The 23,136-nt window shown below is 37.4% G+C and overlaps 1 protein-coding gene across 1 annotated transcript in view; it reads left to right on the forward strand.

The window, feature by feature from the left end:
• The first annotated feature begins 693 nt into the window (after positions 1-693).
• LOC134530479 (U-scoloptoxin(01)-Cw1a-like) overlaps positions 694-23,136 on the forward strand; it is a 40,428-nt gene continuing 17,985 nt past the window's right edge. Inside the window, exons 1-3 of the mRNA XM_063365318.1 lie at positions 694-782; positions 11,962-12,012; positions 12,479-12,522. Coding sequence (XP_063221388.1) covers positions 11,988-12,012; positions 12,479-12,522 — 69 coding nt within the window. The 5' untranslated portion in view covers positions 694-782; positions 11,962-11,987. The remainder of the gene's footprint in view (positions 783-11,961; positions 12,013-12,478; positions 12,523-23,136) is intronic.

The raw sequence follows: 23,136 nt of genomic DNA on the forward strand, positions 1-23,136 counted from the left end.
ATATTCGACGTAGCTGCTCCGGCAGCGAATTCTACCGGCGGGTGATTCGCGTCTAGAAATGAATTTGAAAACAATATTTTGCGTATGTATTTATCACTCTCGGCATTATTTTAAAGAATTCTACGTTAAATTTAGTGTGCGAGTTTCGTATTACAGGTGTATTTGCAACACGAGGACACATGGATATACTCGCTACCAAGGTTAGATATGACACATTTTTTTTTTTTTTTTTTTAATTCACGATGGTTTTAACTTATGTGCTTGCTTGCGACATCTATGGTCGGTTCTAAGTGACGACTTTCTAAGTCGTGTGTGAATCCCCTTCTTCCAACTTGCGTAGCAGGCAGCTTGCCAGACCGCGATGGGGGGTTTCGTCGGACGAGGGGACATCCGAAATCAGCCTCTATGGAAGAGGTGGAAGATTGATGAAGAGTGGGGAGGGGAGGGGAGGAGGGAAAGACAGGCAACCAAACGAGCGAAACTTTCCCTCGGCGACCCCTCCCCGCGGCGGGCGGTCATATCAAACCCGCGCGGCGTGGCCCTTAGACCCTTCCCCCCCCGCCCCTCCTTCCACGAGCGTCACTCCGGGGAGACAGGTCACGTGAGGCGACGCCGCCACTTCCCCCCCCCCCCCCCTCCAACTTCACCGACCTGTCTCGACCTGTCTCTGAACTTCTCGCACTCCCGTCGCCGCGCGGCTATATAAGACATGTCCACCGGCGCGCAGAACGCCATCACACTCTCTGCAGGCGTCTTCAGATATCGACCTCGCCGCCGGAAAGGTAAGAGAACTCAAACAAACACCTGAATATTTTAATACAACGCTCCGTGCGTATTTGGATTTTCGACGGACGGCTAACATCTTAGCTCTCGGTATATTGGTGGGAGTAACTTCGAGGACTTGTGCGGAAGTAGGATGGAACGGAAAATGTGTAACTGCGGTGCTGCCATCTGTAGCGGATGGAGCGAACCAAAGTTCACAAAGCCAAAGGAAAACTTTGTGGTATTAAACGTCTCAAGGATTTTACTAAGATGGGCAGTATTTTAATAAGATTCCTTGTCGGAAATCAGGTTCAAAACCGGGGTTTAGTATTTTTCAAGTATTTTTTCGCTTATAACGGAGCCGTTTCATTATATAGGTTAACGTTTCAAAAATAGAATGATTTATTAGTCAACTTAGCCTGCTCCTACAGCGAATTATAGTGTTGGGTCCGGAAATTACGTGTGATTCGTGTTAAGAAATAGTTGAAAACCAAAGTTTCGTATATTTACCTCGCTCGGAAATTTTTTTAAAATAATTCTACGTTAAATTTCGTGATCGAGTTTCGTATTATAAGTGCATTTGCAACATGAGAAAACATGAATTTGCTCGTTACCGAGGATACATGTAACAGATCCCAGGCGAGTACTGACAGACTAGCTCACATTTTTGTTGTTAAAACCGCGAATTTGTACAAATTTGCAAGTGACAAACTTACGATAAGTCCGGGACTAATCGGAGATCAATGAATATTAGACTTACACCGTTATTGGCAACAGAGCTCATTCTTCTGACATAAAAGTGTTAAGAAAAGTACACTGTCCGTGAATTGGTGTCGGGTTCTAGTTGGCGATTTTGCAGGTAAATAGGTACCTAACCGCGTGACCCGTAATTGTATGCAAAAATATTGTTGTCGTATTTCGCACATTCGTTTTTTGGAATCTTTTATCCAAGAAAACTACAATATCACACCATATAAAATAACAAATTCTTGGTGGGTTTTAGCTTGAGGTTAAAAATATAAAGAACGAATACTAACGAAAATTTAGTTCATAAAAAACACCAAACTTGTACTTTAAAGTATGACAACCGCTACATATTAACCTTATTCGACTAGTACCTACTCTACACTGTTTAAAATGTTCACCTTAAATTTACGAAAAACGCTGTTTACAAATTATTCAGGGGGATCTTCGTAATATAGATATATCGTAAGTATACGGGTACTATGTTCACTTATTTGGGTTATGGATCCACCAGAATAATCTTGGCGTACAAGCAAAGCTTTGAAAACTTTGTTGGACTACCATAATCCAGGAACATTGCAATTTCTTTCACGTCCTTATTTACCCTGTTTATACCGAAAAACAGAATTCGGAAGTTGAAATACGACGTAGTTTCTACGAAGATTCCGTTATCTGAAATTAAGAAGAAATCTTTGTTTATTTGAGGTGATATATCTTTTGAAAAGTCCGAAAATCTACAATGATTTCTAACAGTATAGGTTTCTGATTGCCTTCCCATGTACTGACATGACTACTTATACATACTATGTATAGTCAAAATTTTTGAGTCGCCTTTTCCCTATTTTTTTACATGACAGCGTTCGTACACGAAGCGACAAGTCTTGCACAGTAAATATAATCTTGTTGTAGATAAAGTGGAGTTGATTGAAGCCAACCTCGGGTAGGCCCATGTTCGGCTTCCTGATGGAAAGGAAATCACGGTTTTGTGCGTACACTGGCTCCAAGAGGAAAAATGTCCGGTTTTTAAGGGTTTAACTTTCGTTTCAGTTCATTGTTTTGTATTTACACTTCACACGGTTAAACGGGACATACACACTTAAAACCTATATATATATATATATATATATATATATATATATATATATATATATAGCTTATATAGATCACATAATTTTTGCATAATTAGCTGGCAAAGTTGCATTTTTAACGCTTTTGTGCAGTATGGATAAGAAGAATAAAATTGAATATAAAACTGGACCTTTTTAGGTTTAAAGTCAATTTTAATGGATGCTATGTGATACAATTTAATTTCTTTCAGGAAAAATAAATATTAAATTTTACCTGTACCTTTTCAATTCATGACAATTTTTATGATTTTAAATCGGCTAAATAAAATTAAATAAAATTTTCTGAAAGAATTTAAAAACTATAGTACGCAGTTGCCACCAGCATTGCCTTTAAACCCAGATAATTCCATTTGTTTCTCCTTATCCAAAATGTACAAAAGCGTTAAAATGCAACTTTGCCAGCTAATTATGCAAAACGTATGCACTATTTATAAATTTTTCATTTTGCTGAACTTGGGCCATTCAAAAAAAGCTATAGGTTTAACAGAAATAAACGTAAAAATAAAATAATGATCTGGAACGGGATATACCTACACCTCTAAAGAGTGAATATATGGACGAAAACCATCACTAGAGAATTCTCAAAATTGTGTTTTGGAGTTGGTAACAGATTCCACAGTCAAATACAGAAAACAAAACTGATGCTGATGCTGAATCTACCCTTAGATCTGTCCAAGATAAAAACCCTCCTGAATATCCAATGGACTACTGACAGTTTTAAAGAACTGAGGGTGAATGTGGTGAAATTCGTCTGACATAAAAAATCAATCAGTTTTACGCTGTTGGCATGAATACTTTAAATAAAACGCGTGAGTTTTCTCGGGATTGTGTTTTTTTTTTGCAACGTCAGAAGTGAACAAACGTTTCGGTTGAAATTGCAGTCGTCATCGTCAGGGTAAGTTTAACCTTTTAGCACACTATTAAACAATTTTACCTTCAATTTATGAAGAACGCTGGTTACGAATTATCCAGAAATCTGGGAGAAATTTACAAACACGGAGTTCTCTTCTTGATTTGAACACGAATCCAAAAAAAAATATTAACATCGGCATTTTAACAAAACATTCAAAAGCTGGTTAAGTCTACAGTAAGAACAGTCGTCTTTTTTCCAAGTGTATGTTTAACTTTTGCTAAGAACGAAACATACCACATTCGAGTCTAAATTCAGCCTAGTTTCTACGAGATTCATTTATTTGAAATCACGAAGAACTCATAGTTTGAAATAGTTTCTTGTTTGAAAAGACCGTGAATTTATTGTAATTTATAACAGTGTAAGAGACTTACCCTGATAATGGAGACTTCGATATCAACCGAAACGTTGGCGAACTCTTTACTTTTGACGCGTAAAAATTCCACAAGCCAAGAAATACAGACAATGGTGATCATTAATGACATGGCTTGTTCAGTTAAGTGTACATGCATCCTTTACAAATTCGACTTTATTTATTGTAGGTACTTACTGGCAATATTAGGTAGAGTACGATCAATACTACATAAAAAAAATGCTTCTATTTACACATCTTATCTATTGGGTTTGTTCCTTTTTAATGTGAGGTGCTTACGTTCATGGAAACATAATACCCATGCATCATGCTCCAAGAGACTATCCAATAATGAACTCTCTCACCAACATGGGAGTGACGACTCTGGCTCCCCTTCCTCTTTACTTTACTAAACTGTTATGAATTACAGTAAATTGAAGTTCTTCTCAACGAAGAATTTAACTCAGATAAAACTTAGAGTTCTTCGTAACTTCAAATAACTTTATCTTCTTAGAAATTACGCCGTATTTCGACTTTCCATTTGTATGTTCCGTTCTTAACAAATGTGGTTGGGGGGAGGGGGGGAACACGTGGACAAAATAAGAGTGTTCTTGCCATAGACGAAACCAGTTTTTGGATGTTTTGTTAATATGCTTTTGGATTCCGGTCCAAAGTAAGTGAACTCAGTGTCTGTAAATTTACAGAAATTTCTGGATAATTAGCAACCAGCGTGCTTCCTAAATTGAAGGTGAACATTTTTAACAATGTGCCATATGGATCTCCAATGATCTGGCCCCGATTTACAGAACGGGTCAATAGGGCATTTGCCCCAGCGCGCCAGTTTTTGACGGGCGGGAGAATTCGAGGTGCAGAATTTTGTTTGTAAAAAAACATTTAATTTGTGACCATCGAGCGCAGCCGTGGACAGAGTCAAAAGGACACGTTAGTTTATACCAAGTACAATAACCATTGCAGTGAGCACAAAAAACACTAGGACTTGGATCGAATACTTAAGAAATATATTTTAAAACTCGTTTGAACAATGTGCAGTATAGTTATAACGGCCGTATGAAACAGTGACATAATTTATTAAATTAAATTTAAATTAAAAAAAAAGGCTGCTTGCCTAATACTCTAAAAAAAACTGATGACAGATTCCTTCCTTCACTGAAGACACCGACTGACCTACCGTAAAACCAATGCCAAGATAAATAGATCGCCAGATAGTACGGCGTCATTTTCGCCATCTTGTTTTCGTCAGCTGGAGGCCACCATCTTGTTTTGTTTATTTAAGCTTGAATTGGTAGAGACCGGAAAAATTCGCGGGTTCATTTCACGATATGCTATAATTAAAACAGCTGTATCTTTAAATTGCTTCTCGGATTGGCTCACAGTTTATCTGAAGGACTTTCAGCCAATTAAAAAAAAAAAACATTCAACCATAAAAAGTATCGAATCGCAAGCGTCCCAGTTGACAGGTGTCACGAGTCAATAGCCAATGAGCAGGTGGCATTTGACCGAGTGTGTAGGGGATTGTGGAGTCTATCATAGAGGTAGTCGAAATCGCGAATTTTCCCAGTCTCTATGAATTGGTAAGATGTGACGATGTTTGAGAGGGGTGGTGGGACTGGAGATTGTCCTGGTGTCGGGGTCCGCCGACCTTGAACTCCAGCCTCGACGGCCGCAAGGCGCCCCGTGTTTCCCACGACGACGACCCCCCCGGGGGGTGGGGCACGACGCGACGCGACGCGACCACGACAACGGCGCGGCAGCCGAGCGAGGGTCGCGCGCGCGTGACGCGAATGTCGACGACGACGCTCCCAGGTGCCCGCGTCACCCTGCTGGTTCCCGGAAACAAAAAAGAAGAAAAAAATTTATTCTGTACTTTCACGAAAAAGATTCCTTTGGAAACCCAGTAACTTTGCACAACACATGGCTTTGGCTGTTTCTGCACACGTACATATGAAATAAGTTTTTTTTTCTTTCGAGATAATACTTATTACGGACATTTTATAATATAATGGTTGTTTCATTCAAAAATTGAAAGGACATGCAAATATTAAATAACTCCACTTTATTTCGTTTGATTATGCTTATTAATGTGTGCAGTTGGCACTGGAAAGATATCCAGGGAATGGTTTGCAAATGAATTTTTAACTATTGTAGGTACTCGGACAGCACAAAAAAAAAACGTATCTGTAAATTTTACATGGATACTTCTGTTCCATTTACAAAAAAAAAAAAAAATATGTGTCGTCTAAAACTTTGCGTCCCTGCTTGCCCCTCTCTGTCTCTGTCTACCTCCCGACGCGCTGCACGTACAGCCGCCATGTCCTTCTCTGTGCGCCGCCTGCCACGCGCGAGGGCAACTACAAGACACGTCCTGCGCATTACGTCATGCCGCCGAACACGTGACCCGGCTGCTGAGACGGGAAGCCTTCATTTCACAGACGAGAGAGCCACACCCGAAGTTCCCCGAAGTTCATGCTCGCCTTTTTTTCCACGTTTTATCTCATTGTTAGAGACCCGGAAATTTCGCGAATTATTCTGGCCTCATGATAGAATTCAGAGTTATAGGTGTGCTCGACCCATGTTTACTTTCCCATTGGTTGATTTCTTAGCGAGAACATTTTTATCCTTGTTATTTGGCACTACCTGATTCGCTTACTTCTCTCCTAGCCCGTCCCACTCTTAGATTGCAGTACACGGCTTATGGCGCGCGCTGTTGCCAAATCTCTAACACATTACGAATTTCAGGAGATGCGTGTCTTTGTAATTTGGATAGAACAAGAAGCATTTTAAGAAATCATATCGTAATTTATAATATTTTATACTATTACACATATAAATTTGTAATAATGCCACTTTTATGTAAATTTCAAATAAAAACTTCCTATTGTAGACGAAATTTTCTTATAGTTTTCTTTTCTGTTCTAAAAAATTCCATATATATATAATTATATATATATATATGTGATATATATATATATCACATTTTCATGGGCCCGATAAATGCCGTACTTTTGGACAAGTCATGTCCAAAATGATAAATAAAATACGGTAATGGAAATTCTCGGTCGAGTAAGTTATGGGAAAAATCCGAACAATTAGTTCGAAATGGGGAAGATTTTTTGAAAAACAGAAAAATCGCAACAACTCCCAGAATATGAATAATATCGAATCCGTTTTAACGTATGATAACTCGGATTACCTAATGCCGAAAAATGTTTTCTAAATACATTTTTGATACGACCAGCCATAACTGCATGGGTTCGAAAAAACTTTTCACCGGACAAAAAAACGTAACTGCCTTAGTAGACACCTTATCAAATCTGTTTAAATTGTTTGTAATAATATCATAATTATTTTCCAAAACTTTGTCTAAAACAATGTTTGATAAGATGCTTGGTGAGAAGGATAGAAAAATAATTCAAAATTTTGTACCATGATCGCTATTAAATTCCTACGTATTTATTTCATACATTTTAAATATTATGTTCAAGAATCGATTATAATATTATTTGTTGACTAAGGAAGCCATGTATTTGAAATTGCTTGTAGGACAGAACCCCACTTATCTAAACACACGACCCTGTTTCCTCTTACGACGGCAGCGCGCGCTCTTGTACTGATAAGACACATCTTTAACAGCTATTTCCACGGAAACTGTAGAAGCAATTGAGATGGAGCTGCTTTTAAAAACTAGTTCAATTCAATGAACATTTTTCTCGCTTTCGTCCCCCATCTATCTTTAATAGAAAAATTTTTTTCCGCAGGTCAACTTTTTGATGTGTCAGTTTGTGAGAAAATGCATTTCAATATATTAAAAAAAATATTTAAGTGAAACCTGTACAGTTTTTGTCTTAACATTTGTTCGGTGGCATCCTAAGGCATTAATTTACTAATAAAAAAAATCTGAATGAAATACACATGTAGGTTTTCTTTTTTTGATGTGAAACATATCGGAATACTTCAAAACAGTTCGCAGCGAATAAGTTATGTTTTTTAATTTTTTCGGACACTTAAAATATTGTTAAGTATTCAAAATAAGCATTGCCTGATGCGTATTTTGATTCTATACAATATGAAAAAAATTTGGTCCAAAAATTAAAATTTTAAATTTCGTTTGATATTTGGCAACAACGCACGAAGAAACGACAGTGCTACCGGCAATCGGCGTGTGTTAGAGAGAGAGAGAATGCGCCCATTTACTTCCATACTGCAATCTAAGAGTGGGATGCTCTATAGCTGGGCATCATTGGCTCACGGTCGTAGAGGGGCGTGTCCAAACAACTGCGTGCCAATCATGAACACAGTGCGAGAGTGTGAAGGTTTGCATTCTAGCTTGCGACTAAATGAATCCGCGAAATTTCCGGGTCTCTACTCATTGTATAAACCGGCGTGGCATTAAATTTTGCGGTCGATTAGGATAGGTTAGCTACATTATAAAGGTACTTTAAAACATTGTGGATGGTTGGTTATATTAGGTAAGTATAGCTACATTAAAAATAATGTAAAATCATTTTATGGTTGATTACCAAATAACTTTTTAATATGTAGCTATCCAGGGCTAGGAAACCGTTTGCATGATTTCACAGTATCTTTAATGTAGCTATCCTAACCAAATCAATCATCCACAATGTTTTAAAGTATTTATAATGGAGCTAACTTAACCTAATTGACCATTAGTTATCATGAGTTGTCCAAAATAAAAAAAAACCCGAAGATGCACGATCGGGCGTTTGGCTCTATCGTTTGTGAAAAGAAGGCTTCCCGGCGAACCACGGCGTGAATACACACGCGATGATGACGTCAAAGGGTGCAATTCTGTGAAGATGACGCGGAGAAAGAAGGGGTGTTAATCAACACAGGTCATCTCACTGGGCGGTCTCGCCATGTATGCAAGCACTAAGCGTATAATTATGCAATGTCAATCATACATTTACGTGAAAACAACTGCATCACCACGAAATAATGTTCGCAGTATCACTGGGTTCGGATTCTTATCCGAACATTTACGCTTTGTGTTGACCCATTACCTACAGTAGTTAAAGTTATTTGTAACCCGTTCCATGAATAGCCCTCCAGTGTTAAACAAATAAAGTTAAATTATTGAATAGCCAATTATCCTTTCCATTGTTTGAAAAATATTATGCTTGGTTTGAAACGTTAATTAAAATGTAAAATTATCCACCAATTTTCGTGAGAAATACTCGGTATTATCTCGAAAATATATATATCATATCTACAAATAAAAACCATAGCCATGTGTTGTACATAGTTACAATATATTTCTTGTGGTGTAACTATTTCTTGGCAACTGGTTTCCAAAAGCACAGGAAAATATTTTCGGTACAATTTTGCAGTTACTATTGCTTCCACGTAGAGTAGGGTGACCAAATCATAAACTTGAAAAAACGGGACACATCCAAGGAGGGTTTGGGGGCGATACCCTCCAGCTAAAGGGGGTCCGATGGGCCTCCATCGAGACGTAATCATTGAAACATGCTCTTTTTTGCTAATTTGAGACCTATAAATCTTTTTCAATTTACCTACCTATGAATATGTAATTTAATTTAAATTGTGAGGCGTATAATAAATAAAAACAACAATTTTGCAGTGAATACTTATTTATTATAAGAATTGTGACATACTTCAAAACATAATCAAACAAGACAACTAAAATTGATAGTCAAAGTTATGTTAAAAAACTTTAGGATTTCAATTGGGGATATTTTTATTTCGTTCCAGCCCATTTTAAAACCTCTTTCTTTTCCAATATAAAGTTGTAAAAACTAGAACAGTCCATTTTTAAATTGTAGAGTACCTGCAAGATTGCAAAAAGGTTATCCACTCCCATCTTGTTCCTTTCATACGTCCATTGAATGTTTATAAGCGAAAAGATTCTTTCAGTATTACCATTATGGGCAGGGATCGCAAACACATAATAGCATAACTTCAAAAATTCAGAGTGCTGTTCTGGCCTGGTATGCGTTTAAAAAAAAAAAAACATTTTTCGTGTCACTGAGGTGGTTTTTTATCTTCATCAGTCCATTCTTTAATTTTTTCACTTACAAAATCCACTAATGGTGCCAATTGATCAAATAGCAAAGTATCATTTATGTCAATGCTTTTTTCATTGAAGTAACAAATAGTTTCTTCAATTTGTTCCCAACTGGGGATCTCTTTCAAAAGCATCCATTTAAACTTTGAGAAAGTAGAGAATGGTACACTGCATTTTTCAAGATACTGTATGCAGGTTTCATAAAAGTCATTAACTTCAGTTCTGAAATTAATTCGTCTTGTTCTTTTTGCATAATACTGCCACGCTTAAGAATGGTTTTTACATTAAATGATAAGAACTGTTCCTCTTTTCTTCTGGTCAAAGCTGTGAGAGTAGATTCCAATACACTTATAACACTTTATGTACTTCCTTCAATATTTTTAATTCCTTGCTGAAAAATATTGAATTGGCTATGGACAAACCATAGGTATGCCTCACTTAAAGGATTATTCAAACATGTTAACAAAATGTTTGGAGCTTTTTTATCGTTTAAAAAGAAATCCTATAGAGCATCAAACAGTTTTAAAATTCGTTCTATTGCAGCCATAAAAGACAGCCAACGAGTCTTTGCATGTGCTAAAATAGTGCCATATTTGACGTCGACCATTTCACAAAATTCTTTTAGCCTCTCTGTTCGCACCGTGTATATAGAAAAATAAGAGAAGAGTTTGACAATAATACCTTCGATGTCACAGCTTAATCTATCTGCTGCTGTACAAATAGAGTTATTTAATATAAATGTGCAGGGCAACCCACACCTTCAATACCACCATGTAAAGAAGCGACAAAAGTGTATCATCAACCCAACGTTAATACGGGACATTTAGGCGTCCCGGGAGACTTTTTCGGGACCCCGTGTACGATCGTTAAAAAACGGGACAATCCCGTTTTTACGGGACGTTTGGTCACCCTAACGTAGAGGGGCCTTTTTTTAAATTCCAAAATGGGTTTGGGGAGGAGGGTTTCTTGGCTTCACCCCCCCTCCCTAGTGGTCTACGCCCCTGATGACGATGATGACGACGATGGTGATGATGTTTATCGGCCTTGACACAGTGGCGTGGTGACTGAGACATACTTGGCAAGATTAATGGTGTCCTGAGCCCAGTCGTAAATAAATGAGAGGAAAATCCATTTCTTGCAACCCATAAATAAAATAATAATTGAAACAGGCTGTTTAACGAGTTTGTATTTTTCAGTATAGAGAACAGCACAAGGCTCAGAGTAGGCAAGGAATGATACCAATACTAGTAAAAATATTCCAGAAAGAAATATATTTTTTTTTGTGGTAGGACCTATGATGAGAATAACACTGAGAGACAAATGGTTAAGAGAGGTTGATGACGGAAAAAGATCACCAAACCTCCTTGGACTACAACTCGTCACCCAAAAACCATTTTATGTTCCGCAATACCTATATTGACTAAGAAAACAAGTAGTTAAGTAGGAAAACACAGAAATCTAACCAAAATGAGCTATTGTCAAAAGAAAAATAATAAAATGAACACGTCTTCTTTGCTCGTAAGCTGGAGAACAACAAATGTATAATCAGTGTAAATGTGAACATGACATAACTTTAACGTTTAATGTATATGTTTTTCTTAAAAGAGAACTAAACACTCTAGCTAGGAAACTTATATGCTTCCTCAAAAGTTTATGTATAAATATATACATCACAATTTTGTGGAAACTATAACTACCATAATTTTTCAAAAATCACTTCCAAACTGATACATAAAATCTAGTAGTGTAAATATCTCGGTCGAGTTCGTTAATGGGCAATATCCGACCAAACTAGGGATTGTGATCGGACATTTTTAAGTACAATTATTTATTATTAATGTAAATATTAGTAATCAATAAAACTGTGAGAAAAAAAACCTAACCCTTACGAACCCAGTTTTCCCAACATTATAAATAGTAACATTACATTTTTGGCACAGAGAAGAAAAATATTAATTTTAACTAAATTGATTATTAAACTGTGTTTATTTTTGTGTTTCAGTGTAGCAGTCTAAACAAGTGGTGAAAATGACGAGACACACTTCTTATCTGGGTAAGTTAAAAAGCACAATCTTACATTTTATGACTTCTTATGTTACGGACAGAATTTGCATGACTGAATACCCGTGGCTCTGGTGTCGAGTTACATAATTTAACTGCAATTCTGGAATGATCAAAATGTCTCACCTTTCGAAGGGAAGGTATCTTGACGAAAAAAACTGTGACCAGCACCTACCTCTCCCTCATTCAATTCAAAAACTAAATATGTTATAAAAATGTAGAAAACATCATTTTGAATAGTTGAAAAGCTAGTCAAAAACTATTTTGGCGGACAGCTATAATTAAAAAGAAAACTCAGTACGAACTTTTCAGTATACCTACCAACTTGTACCTTTAAAACATTCTCAAAATGGTTCTCTTGCAAAACTATGCAGTATCAGCGACGGAATGAAATTGTAATGAATGTGTGGCAAGACACAATTTGATTATTTTCGTTTACTTTTTCTTTTCTTTTTCAGTTGTTTTCCTCTTCGGAGCTGCCTTAGCCTATCCCAAACTGAGGGTAAGTAAAAATTTTTTTCAGCTTACATACAGGATGTTAGGGATTGCTGGGCATATATTTAATGTGTTGCAGTTAACGCAGAAACAAGCCAAAATTTTGTTAAGAAAAGTTAAGTTATGAAACGCAACCGTGCAAGATAACAGGCGCCATCGGTAGCGCGGAAATTTGAATTTCGCGCGCATCAGGGCTACGAGCCGGGCGCGGTTTTTTATAAACATGGCGACCAATACAACATATCATAGATTAGGAAAGGATCCAGATGTAGCATTAGGTCCGTTTCTGGGAGTGGCGGGGTGAAGCCTAAAGGGGAGGGGGAAATCATTGTACACAACCTACCAATATTGTGAGCCATTGAGCAAAAATGTTTTAGACACAACTTTAAAATGCAACACAAAATTTATTAAAAATGCATCTGAAACATTGTACTTTGTAAAGTATAATTTAGGATGAGAAAATTTGGAAACATATCTTCCTGTTGTAGGTATTTCACCGAGATCATCATCTGATAATATTATTTTTGATGTGTTAACATTTTAGCGTTCGGTAGACGGCAATTGCTAAAAGTTTTGTGAATGGAACGGACGTGAAACGAACGGAAACGTGTCACCGAGATGGCGGACCCACGTGCAGCAACATAAACCCCGTATATAGTCACTTTCGTTAACATTAAGGCGCATACCAAACGTATTGGAAAGCCAAATGAAACCTTATGATAGTGAAGCTACCATGGAATATATCTGACAAACTAATACAGTCATAGCAAAAACTAATCACAAGTTTTAAAATACCTAATAAAGCTGGCACTACAATATTGATAATACATAGTCTACTTTTTAAAACCATAATAGCCTCTGTAACACGGTGGTAGAGCGTGCGATTGAGAAATTCGAGGGGTAAATTTTCACGTGGTTCCAAACTCGTCACTGGAAATTTTTTAAAACCTTTTTACTATCATAATAATAATTTAATATTATATAATAATGTTGAATAAATTCAATATGGTAGGTTTGTTTGAAGGAAGTATTTTCAGACTGATTCCACCGTTTAAGAAAAAAAAATATTTACGAACATATAATTAGAGTTATTGTATGTATTTTAAATTTTCAGGTTAATATTTTAGTAATCCCACATAAGTATAACTTTTAATGTGTGCGGAATCTTTAACGTGTTAAATGTTTAGTGAATATTAACAAGATGCGTAGTATTTTAACGAAATTCCTTGTCGAAAATTAGGTCCAAACCCGGTGTTTAGTATTCTTTCAAGTTTTTTCCTCGCTTTTATCGGAAACGTTTAAAATTGTTAAAATTTTCCTTTTGTTTTGTACTGCTATCTGCGCGTAATATTTTCAACCAATGTTTACTATTCAGGCAGCGAATTCTAACGGCGTTTGCAGAAAGCACGTGTGTGATTCGCGTACAGATATTTTGGTACTTGAAAAGCGGATATTTTATTTATCAGTACATCTATCACGCCCGGCATTATTTTAAAGAATTCTAAGTTAAATTAGGTGTCCAAGTTTCGCATTATAAGTTCATTTATAACACGAGAACACATTAATTTTCTCATTACCGAGGTCAGATGTTCACACATCACTGGCAAGTACTGAAATACTCAAAGGAGTCGCGGTTTAAGTTCTATTTGTCAACAATTTTTAAAACATTTTTTTAATCTATTTTGGGATATCACAAAATTTTATGGAATGTCTTGTCATTACTAGTGACTGACTGCTACAAAATAGTTTATCCCGTGAAGTAATAAATTTGTGTTAAGCAGAATGACTAAAACTCTAATAATATCGTAAATGTACATTAATTTGTGTTGTTAAAAAAAAAAAATTGGTTGTCTGTAAAGTCGGTTTACGGACTATAGTTAACGTGACGTCATAACAAAACATTGATGAAATGATTGCATACTTTTATGAATAAAATTGAATCGTTTTTATTGAATTATCACTATTTTGTATGGATACAAAGAAGGAGTGAAATGAAATATACAATTTAATTGATAAATTTACTTTTATTGGCACTCATTAATTCAAATATGTATATTACTTTAACGAACAGATTATTTTAACTATAACATTTATACATGTTTGCTATTTAACATCTTCCAATCTGTGTTATTCTGTTAAGGATAGTACGATGATAGGAAAAGTAGGAAACGAATGGAAGTGTTTCAAGTTTAATGTGTCTCGAAAAAGTCAAATCGATGGTTGTTCCAATCGAGTGGAAGAGAGATATATGCGGCGCAAGCGTACAATGAGCGTAACGTGACACAGCGTAACGGGATAACGTGCGTAACGGGACAGTTTTTCGTGCGTGCAGCCGGCGTTCATCGATTTATTAGACGTTGTCACGTCAAAAAATGTAAAAGTTAGAAAAAAAATATATTTTTGAAACTTTTTATGATTAAATTAGTTTTGATAAGCCCGGTAGAATCAATCTGGCAACAGTGTTATCCATATCCGAGCGTGAGACAGACCATGTCACGGACGAAGCGACGGTGTCCGCAATATAGTATTGACACCCCCGCGTTGTGCGAATCATGGGAAGGACGAGTTCCTGGTGTCGCAGTCACCCGTTTACGGCGGGGCAAACTGTCGGCGGTTCAAGGTCGAAGCGGAGTGAAAAAAAAAAGTTGTGGGGGGGGGGGGGGGGGAAGGTTAACCCTAGCGCCAACTCGGGTGTCGTAACCAACCATTTTTACGTCCCGTCCCCCCGGGTCCAAGGACTTCACCCCCCGTGTTCCCTCCAGCTGGCGTCATCCGGGGCTGAGCTCGCAGGGCCAGAAGCTCGTTGCGTTACGAGAGGGTAATTTCGCAGCGCTGGGGGGAAACAATGGAAGAAGCGAGAGAGGTCATTAAACATACAAATTAATGTCGCAACTCGGCTACCCTTCTTCTCCGCTCCGCCCGGGGGAAGACGCTGGCTGTCCATCACGGCCTCACGGAGACTTTCACTCGGCGTCGAGGCCCGCAGGAACATAACCACGCGAGTCGTTACGTCTTTTCTGCCGGCAGAAAGAGAAGGAGAGACCCCCACCGAGTTAGACAACCAGGCGTCTTTTACCCGATTGCCAAATCCCGTGACGCAGATTTCTAGAATGTACCACAGGGACACGGGAAAAGAATCGATATATTTTAGTATCGAGCTATGGTATCGTAACGAATATTTATTAATCTTATTTTTTTATGTGTAACATTTTAGCTCTCTGTATACGGTTTTTGATGGAAGCAATTTCGTTAATGGAACGGAAGTCGAATGGAAATATAATGTGTAGAGACCTGCAAAATTCGCGGATTCAATGACCTCCAGAATAGACTCTACTACACTCTACACACTCGGGCAAATGCCACCTGTTCATTGGCTGCTGACTTGTGAGTCGTCTCGACTGAGTGTCTGTGATTCGACACTTCTTTGAGCGAGGGTCTCTAATTGGCCCTCATTACTCCAGATTAACAGTGAACCAATTTCAGAAGCAGTGCTATGGTATAATTATTTGAATTGTAGCATATAAAGAAATGAATCCGCGAATTTTGCAGGTCTCTAATAATGTGTAACCACGGTGCTGCCATCTGTGGCAAATGGCGCTAACCAAAGTTCACCAAGCCAAAGGGAAACATTTTAGTATTTAACTGCTTGATGGATTTGAACAAGATGGGCAGTGTTTTGATGAAACGCATTGTCGGAAATCATGTCAAAATCCGGGGTTTAGTATTTTCTATCGAGTCTTTTTTTTCGTTTTCATCGAAGCCGTTTCATTACATAGTTAAAAATTTTGGTTGGCAAATGGAATGATTCTATAATCGACTTAGCTGCTCCGGCAGCGAATTCTAGCGGCGAGTGCGGAAACTAGGTGTGATTCGCGTTCATAAATGCATTTAAAAACACAATGTGAGTATATTAGTTACACTCGGTATTATTTTAAAGAATTCTATGTTATATTTTGGGTCCGAGTTTCGTGTTATAAGTGTATTTGCAACATGAGAACACATTAATTTGCTTGTTACCGAGGTTATTTATTACTCATCTCTAACGAGCACTGAAAGACTTGATAACATTATATAAATCTTTAATAAAATTAATTCAAAAATTTGGTTGCATGGGTCAGTTTCACCATGTTTATTTTCCTTTGTATTACTTTACAATAATATTGATAGATTGAGCTCTCTTTTTTTACTTGAACATTGATTAATACTTTTTTTTTTAAATTATTCAAAGTGAAAAATTAACGTCGGCTATCCAAGAAAAAGTAACTACACCTCAAGGTATCGATACTTTTCAATCTATACTTTTATTTAAAATTTTCACATGAGTACAGTATAGTCTATAAATACTAACAACCTCTTTTTTTGCAACGTAAACTGAAAATTTAAAATAAAAAAATATTATTAAAACAAAAATAAAATTATTTTATTGGAAGATAAACTAAAAAGTAAAAAAAATATATTAAAAGACCAATATTTCTTATTTAAAATGTGAACTAAAATAAAAAATTGTAATAAACAAAAACATGCTTTTATAGTAATGTGAAATAAAGAGGGGGGAAAAAATCGTATTTGAAGTAATTTGTTGAACAGCAATAGAATGTACCACAGCCCTGTTAGTTAATTGTTAAGCTTAAAATAAGAATCATTAATGAACAAAAAATAATAATTTTAGTGAAAAGTGAGTGGGGTGGATGCTCTCTGCTTTCATTTTCACAATCACTGTATCCTAACGAGTAGCCATAAGTGATAGACATTTTAAAAATAAAAAATTTTCTTCTCAAAATGGTCATGAGTACAGCATCAATACTTTTCATTGGACACAGTGTCCCTGGATATGTGCAGGAAGTGACTGGCTAGGCAGTGTGTTGGAAACCACGCAGTAGCGCAACGGACGCGAAGCAAACGACGCGATGGGAACAGCAACACATCGCATTATTTTGAACACGCCATTTATAACCGCGCGACGAACAGAAACAAACATTTGTAGTCTATAAATGATTCTTGCCGTTACATACGCAACCCACATGCGAAAGCCGTCAATGTTTAAAAGTTTGTTCGAACTGAACTGTTGGAAAAAAAAAAGTTTTGTTAATCCAAGTTTGATATTTATCCCAAAAATGTATTTATTGTACGTGGCAGTATTTAACAGATTTTACAATCGAATTGAGTAAATAAAATTTTTATTATTAATGCACCAGTTCAACCTAAAAAAAAATTAAATTAATTCGAAATATATTTTTCCCGCGCTCAGCTCAGTAAGGCCGGGTTTATAAACAACACAAGAAACGCAAGACGCAAGAGTCCAGCAACCACCTTTTAGAGTATCGGTTCATGAACTACGCAGGTCGCAGTAATGCAAAGCAAGTTTTGTTAAACTTCCAAATTTATTTCGTTTTCGACGGCCATGTCAGAAGTGAAGTGTTCCGAAAAACCGTTAAAGACGCAGACGTTGTGTGCATAGAATCTCACGATGATGTTTTTTTTCATTATGAAAACGACGTTTTCATTTGTTTAACTTACGCACTACGCGAAAGGAAAAAAAAAACCAAAACAATTAACAATCATATCATAGTAAATTTCATATATTTCCGTGATAATGATGGATGAACAAAAGTAACCTGGAAAAGAAATTCGTTTTTCAACTGTTTTACAGTTTCAAGTTGTCGTGTTCGAAACGTCTTGAGACTTGCGTGCTTGTAAACGACTGTGATTTAACTTGCATTGGTTGCGTGTTGCGTTATTACGTCGATGCATTCCTTGAGTGGTTTAAATTCCCGGCTTAACTTCCCGTCCCTCAATCGTGATTCCAGCATTGCCGTTTTTTATATTCAACTAGTGACCGACCCTTGCTGCGCACGTGTGCGATCCACTAATTATGTCGTCATTAAAATTGAATAAGTCACTACTTATAAGTAACAAGTTCTCTAAGCGAGTGCCCGTGTTGATGAATTATTATACGAACTGTCCATAACTATCCTATTTCTTTGTAAACAATGTTGACAGCTTTTCATTTCTCACGAGACAACACAAAATATACTTTGTGCAGAAGTCACACGCGAAAGAGGCTACATGTAGCTGGGCATGTGACAAGCACTACAACGCTCAAATGTATTCCTGGTTACTGTGTGTCATCCTACGAAGATGGACATATACTATCGTGGACTTTTCTGTCGGCCCTCTTAAGATCTACAATCCTGCAGTACATTAATTTGATGTATCATTCATTTGTAAGTCAGCGTAAGACAAGTAAGCGCCCGAAAAGCGTCTTTATTTATGACTTGGTCACAAAACATCGAGTTTTCTCTACTATGGTTAAATTTAATATGACTGTATTAAAAATATTATAAACCTTCCGGAAGAAATTCTCTAAATGATGGTGATATCCGCATCGAAATCCATCGTGTACTTAGAAGAAGTAAGCGAAAAAAACTGACTTCGACGCGGTTAGCGACTTTAGAGATTTAGTTTTTATGTTCTTGTCTTTGAGGATGAGTTCATTAATTATTTAAATAAATTCTAATTTTGGGCTAAACGGCTCGCCCGTGAGAAGTAATCGGCTATCACGACCATCGCACCATTTCCCTTAGTCGTGAAACCAAATCGTTTGTAAAGGGGGTGGGGGGTACCAAAGAACATAAATTTTGCGTGAATGTATTAAAAGATTATACTTTTAATAACTACAATTTACACTTTGGATGACGTCCCGGAAGGTTACGAAGTTCGCTGTGTGTCGTCGCTGGTGTAGAATATTTTTAAACTTTATATAATCTCGATTGCGGTGGCTCGCCCTCATGCTATGATTGCAGCGCTCTTTCTCCTGCTCCGAAAGCAACGACCTTCACCATCAGGCTGAATAATAAACCGCTAAAAACTACAACAGTGAAAAATAAATGTCAGTGATGTGTTACATCTTACCTCGGCACACGAGCAAATTCGTGTGTTCTCATGTTGCAGATAAAGTTGTAATACGACACTCATAACACTAAACCGAACGTAGAATTCTTTTAAAATAATGCCGAGCGTGATAGATAAACGTAAATTTTTTGTGTTTTCAACAACATTTCTGGACGCCAATCACAAGTAGTTTCCGCGACCGCCGCTAGAATTCGCTGCCGGAGCAGCTACGTCGACAGTCGAATCATTCCATTTGCAGACTAAAATTTTCAACTACGTATATAATGAAACGGCTCCCGGCTTTGTACCTAATTTTCGACAAGGAATTTTATTAAACTACTGCCCATCTTTTTTTAATATTCACCGAACAGTTAATACGTACTATAAAGTTTTCCTTTTGGTCTTTGTGAACTTTGGTTCGCGCCATCCGGCACAGAGGGCAGCACCGTCTGGTTGTAACACGTTTCCGTTCCTTGACTTCCGTCGCACCCGCAAAATTGCACGAACGCGGATTGTTCTGGCGTCCGACCCGGGATCGGGGAATGACGCAGTTCCCCCGGAGAGACACGCCGGAAGTGACGAGTACCTGGGGACCGACATTCGCACACGCCTCGGTCGACCTCTCGCGCGCACCTCGGTCCGGCAGGGGGAAGCGCGAAGGGGGAAATGATAGGGGGAAGGAAGTGTTTGGTTGGAAGTTTGTTGAGGAGGGCGAGGGGAAAAGGGAGATCACGCATCTTTCTCTCTTCCCGGTGCCGCGTCATTTGAAATCTTACGCAACCGTCATTCCCACGGATCGCCCACACACACACACACGCACGCGCGCACACACACACACACACACACACACACACACACACACACAGCAAAAGTAAAAGACTCGCGTTCAATTATCCTGAAACACACGTGGTGTATAGTCTCTGTCACTAGACTTATCTAGAATTTTTAAAAGTACTTCATAAGTTGGTACCAGTGGTTTAAAGACGTTAAAGACGAAATAATGAAATGGAACTGGTATGGGCAAGTGCAACGGATCTTAAATGCTGTCCGTAATCAGACATTTTTTGAAGAACTATTGGACAGTTCGTAAATGACACGTGAATACGCCGTTTGGCGCGCAGAATATAGTAACGTAAAAACCCTATCAAATAAATTAAATAAATATATACATGCACACACACACATACAACCTCTACTGCGATAAAAAAATTTTTATATTCCTACTCGACGGAGGAAAACTGCAAGAACGTGTTCGTCGAAGAAAGCTCACCGGTTGACTTCAGCAAGGCTGAAGTTTAGGAACCTCTCTCTCTCTCTCTCTCTCTCTCTCTCTCTCTCTCTCTCTACCTCTCTGGACTCGAGCCACTCTTTGAGGCTGCTTGACCCTCGATGACCGCCGCCCGTGGATCTGTGAAAGTTTTGCCCGCGCGTTTCCGTGCAACAGCGGGACACTCATTCATTGGCATTGCCGTAGATCTCGGTGGGAGGGTGGCGGCGCGGTTAGGGGGGGGGGGGGGTTGTTTGTAGTGCAGGTGATCGTTACTGTGAAAAGTAATAAAAAATTGTTAGTCTCTAAAGTCGGTTTACGGACAATAGTTTAACGTGACGTCATAACAAAACATTGATGAAATGATTGCATGCTTTTATGAATAAAATTCAGTCACTTTTATTTTAATAAAAAAGAATAAATTCTTGAAATTATACTAGTAATCAGATTTTTAAAATGCAAGAATAATTAGCCTTTATTACCGAAATTGTTGTTGTAATAAGCAATGAAAACTACATTAACTTTTCACTTCACTTTATAAACAGTCGACGAAACAGTTCACGTGTAGATGTAAGTTGTGTACTGTCGCTGTCTTTCTTCTCCTCGGACGCATAGGCCAATCGAGTGGAAGCGCAAGCGTACAATGAGCGTAACGGGACATAGCGTAACGGAACAATGTGCGTAACGGGACACTTTTTCGTGCGTGCAGCCGGCGTTCATCGATTTATTAGATGTTGTCACGTAAAAAAAAAGGGTCACTCAGAACATGCGATAGAAGTTAAACTCCTTTGGCAATCAAAACATCGACCTGAAAGTACCTGTATTGTAACGGTTATAACGGAAGAGAGAGAAAAAAGACAATTTTCTAAAAAAAAAAACCCCTTTATAGTATTAATATGATTTAAGGAAAGTATTTGAAGGATAAAAATGAAAACATTATAGTCAAAATATTAATTAATTTTTTTTAAATTTAATTCCTCGATATTTACCGAATTGTTGACATTACAGCTTTCATAACACTGTTTCACGAAAACGTTGCATTAAAATTCGTGCCTTGAAATATTTTATTCCCATCGCGCCCAAAGAAGTTTCTGTTAAATTACGCAAAAAAAAAAAAAAAAAAAAAAAAAAAAAACAGTGGTGGATATATGTAATTCCGCGAATTCTTCCTGTTTCAACGAATAAACTGTTCAACGCTGCTCTCTTTAAGCACGTGGTCCATGCGTCTACGACGTGAACACGTCTGCGGCTTGTCTCATCCATAGTTTTTCAGTGTGCATTTAAATGGACATTTTCTCTCTCTTTCTTTTCAATGCACTATTTCTGCCATTATCGCTGTCCTTGTTTCTGTGAGTTCTGTTGCCAGATATATGCCACTGAGCACATAGACACAAGTTCATAATTTAATGATTTTTTTTAATGTATACGAAACATTGTATTATGTTAGTTAAAGTTTGGTATGAGAATTTCGGAAATACATTTTCCTGTTGTATTTCATCAAGCGCATAAACATACTATTATATTTTTTTCGTTTCTAAGGAGACAATTGTAAGACACCAACTTTGTTTCAACTGATTTGGTCAAAAATCTATGATATATCATTTATTAATTAATAGTGACTGACTGCTAGAAATATAATAATAATAAATAGTTTTAGGCATGCAATTATTACAACTGTAATAGTTCTGTCACTGACAACTATTTTATGGAGTCGCATGAAACGGAAATATGAAAAACGGTGCTGCTATCTATGGTGGATGATGCAAATCGAAGTTCACAAAGCCAGATTAAAACTTTATAATATTAACTGTTTAGTGAATTTTAACAAGATGGCCAGTATTTTAATAAATTTCCTTGTCCACAATTAGATCCAAAGTCAGGGTTTAGTATTTTTTTTTCCAAGTCTTTTTCGCTTGTATCGGAGCAGTTTCATTATGTAGTTTAACATTTCGCGCTGCAAATGGAATGATTCTATAGTCGACGTAGCTGCTCCGGCAGCGAATTCTAGCGGCGGTCTCGGAAACTACGTGTGATTCGCGTTCATAAATGTAGTTGAAAACACAATTTTCGTGTATTTATCATGCTCGGCATTATTTTTAATAGTTCCACCTTAAATTTCGTGACTAAGTTTCGTATTATTAGTATATTTGCAACAGGAGAACACATGAATTTTGCTTGTTACCGAAATTAGATTTTACACATCTCTGGTGAGTACTAAAAGACAAGCTTACATTTTTTTTGATAATTAACGATGGTATAGGCCCTACAAAATAAGTCTTATAATTAGAGTCCCGGAAATTTCGCGGATTCATCTGGCCTCAGGATAGAATTCAAAGTTAAAGGTGTGCTCGACCCATGTTTACTTTCCCATTGATTGATTTCTCAGCGAGAACATTTTTATCCTTGTTATTTGGCACTACCTGATTCGCTTACTTCTCTCCTAGCTGGACATCGTTGGCTCAC

The sequence above is a fragment of the Bacillus rossius genome, chromosome 1, assembly GCF_032445375.1.
Source record: "Bacillus rossius redtenbacheri isolate Brsri chromosome 1, Brsri_v3, whole genome shotgun sequence".
NCBI lineage: Eukaryota > Metazoa > Arthropoda > Insecta > Phasmatodea > Bacillidae > Bacillus > Bacillus rossius.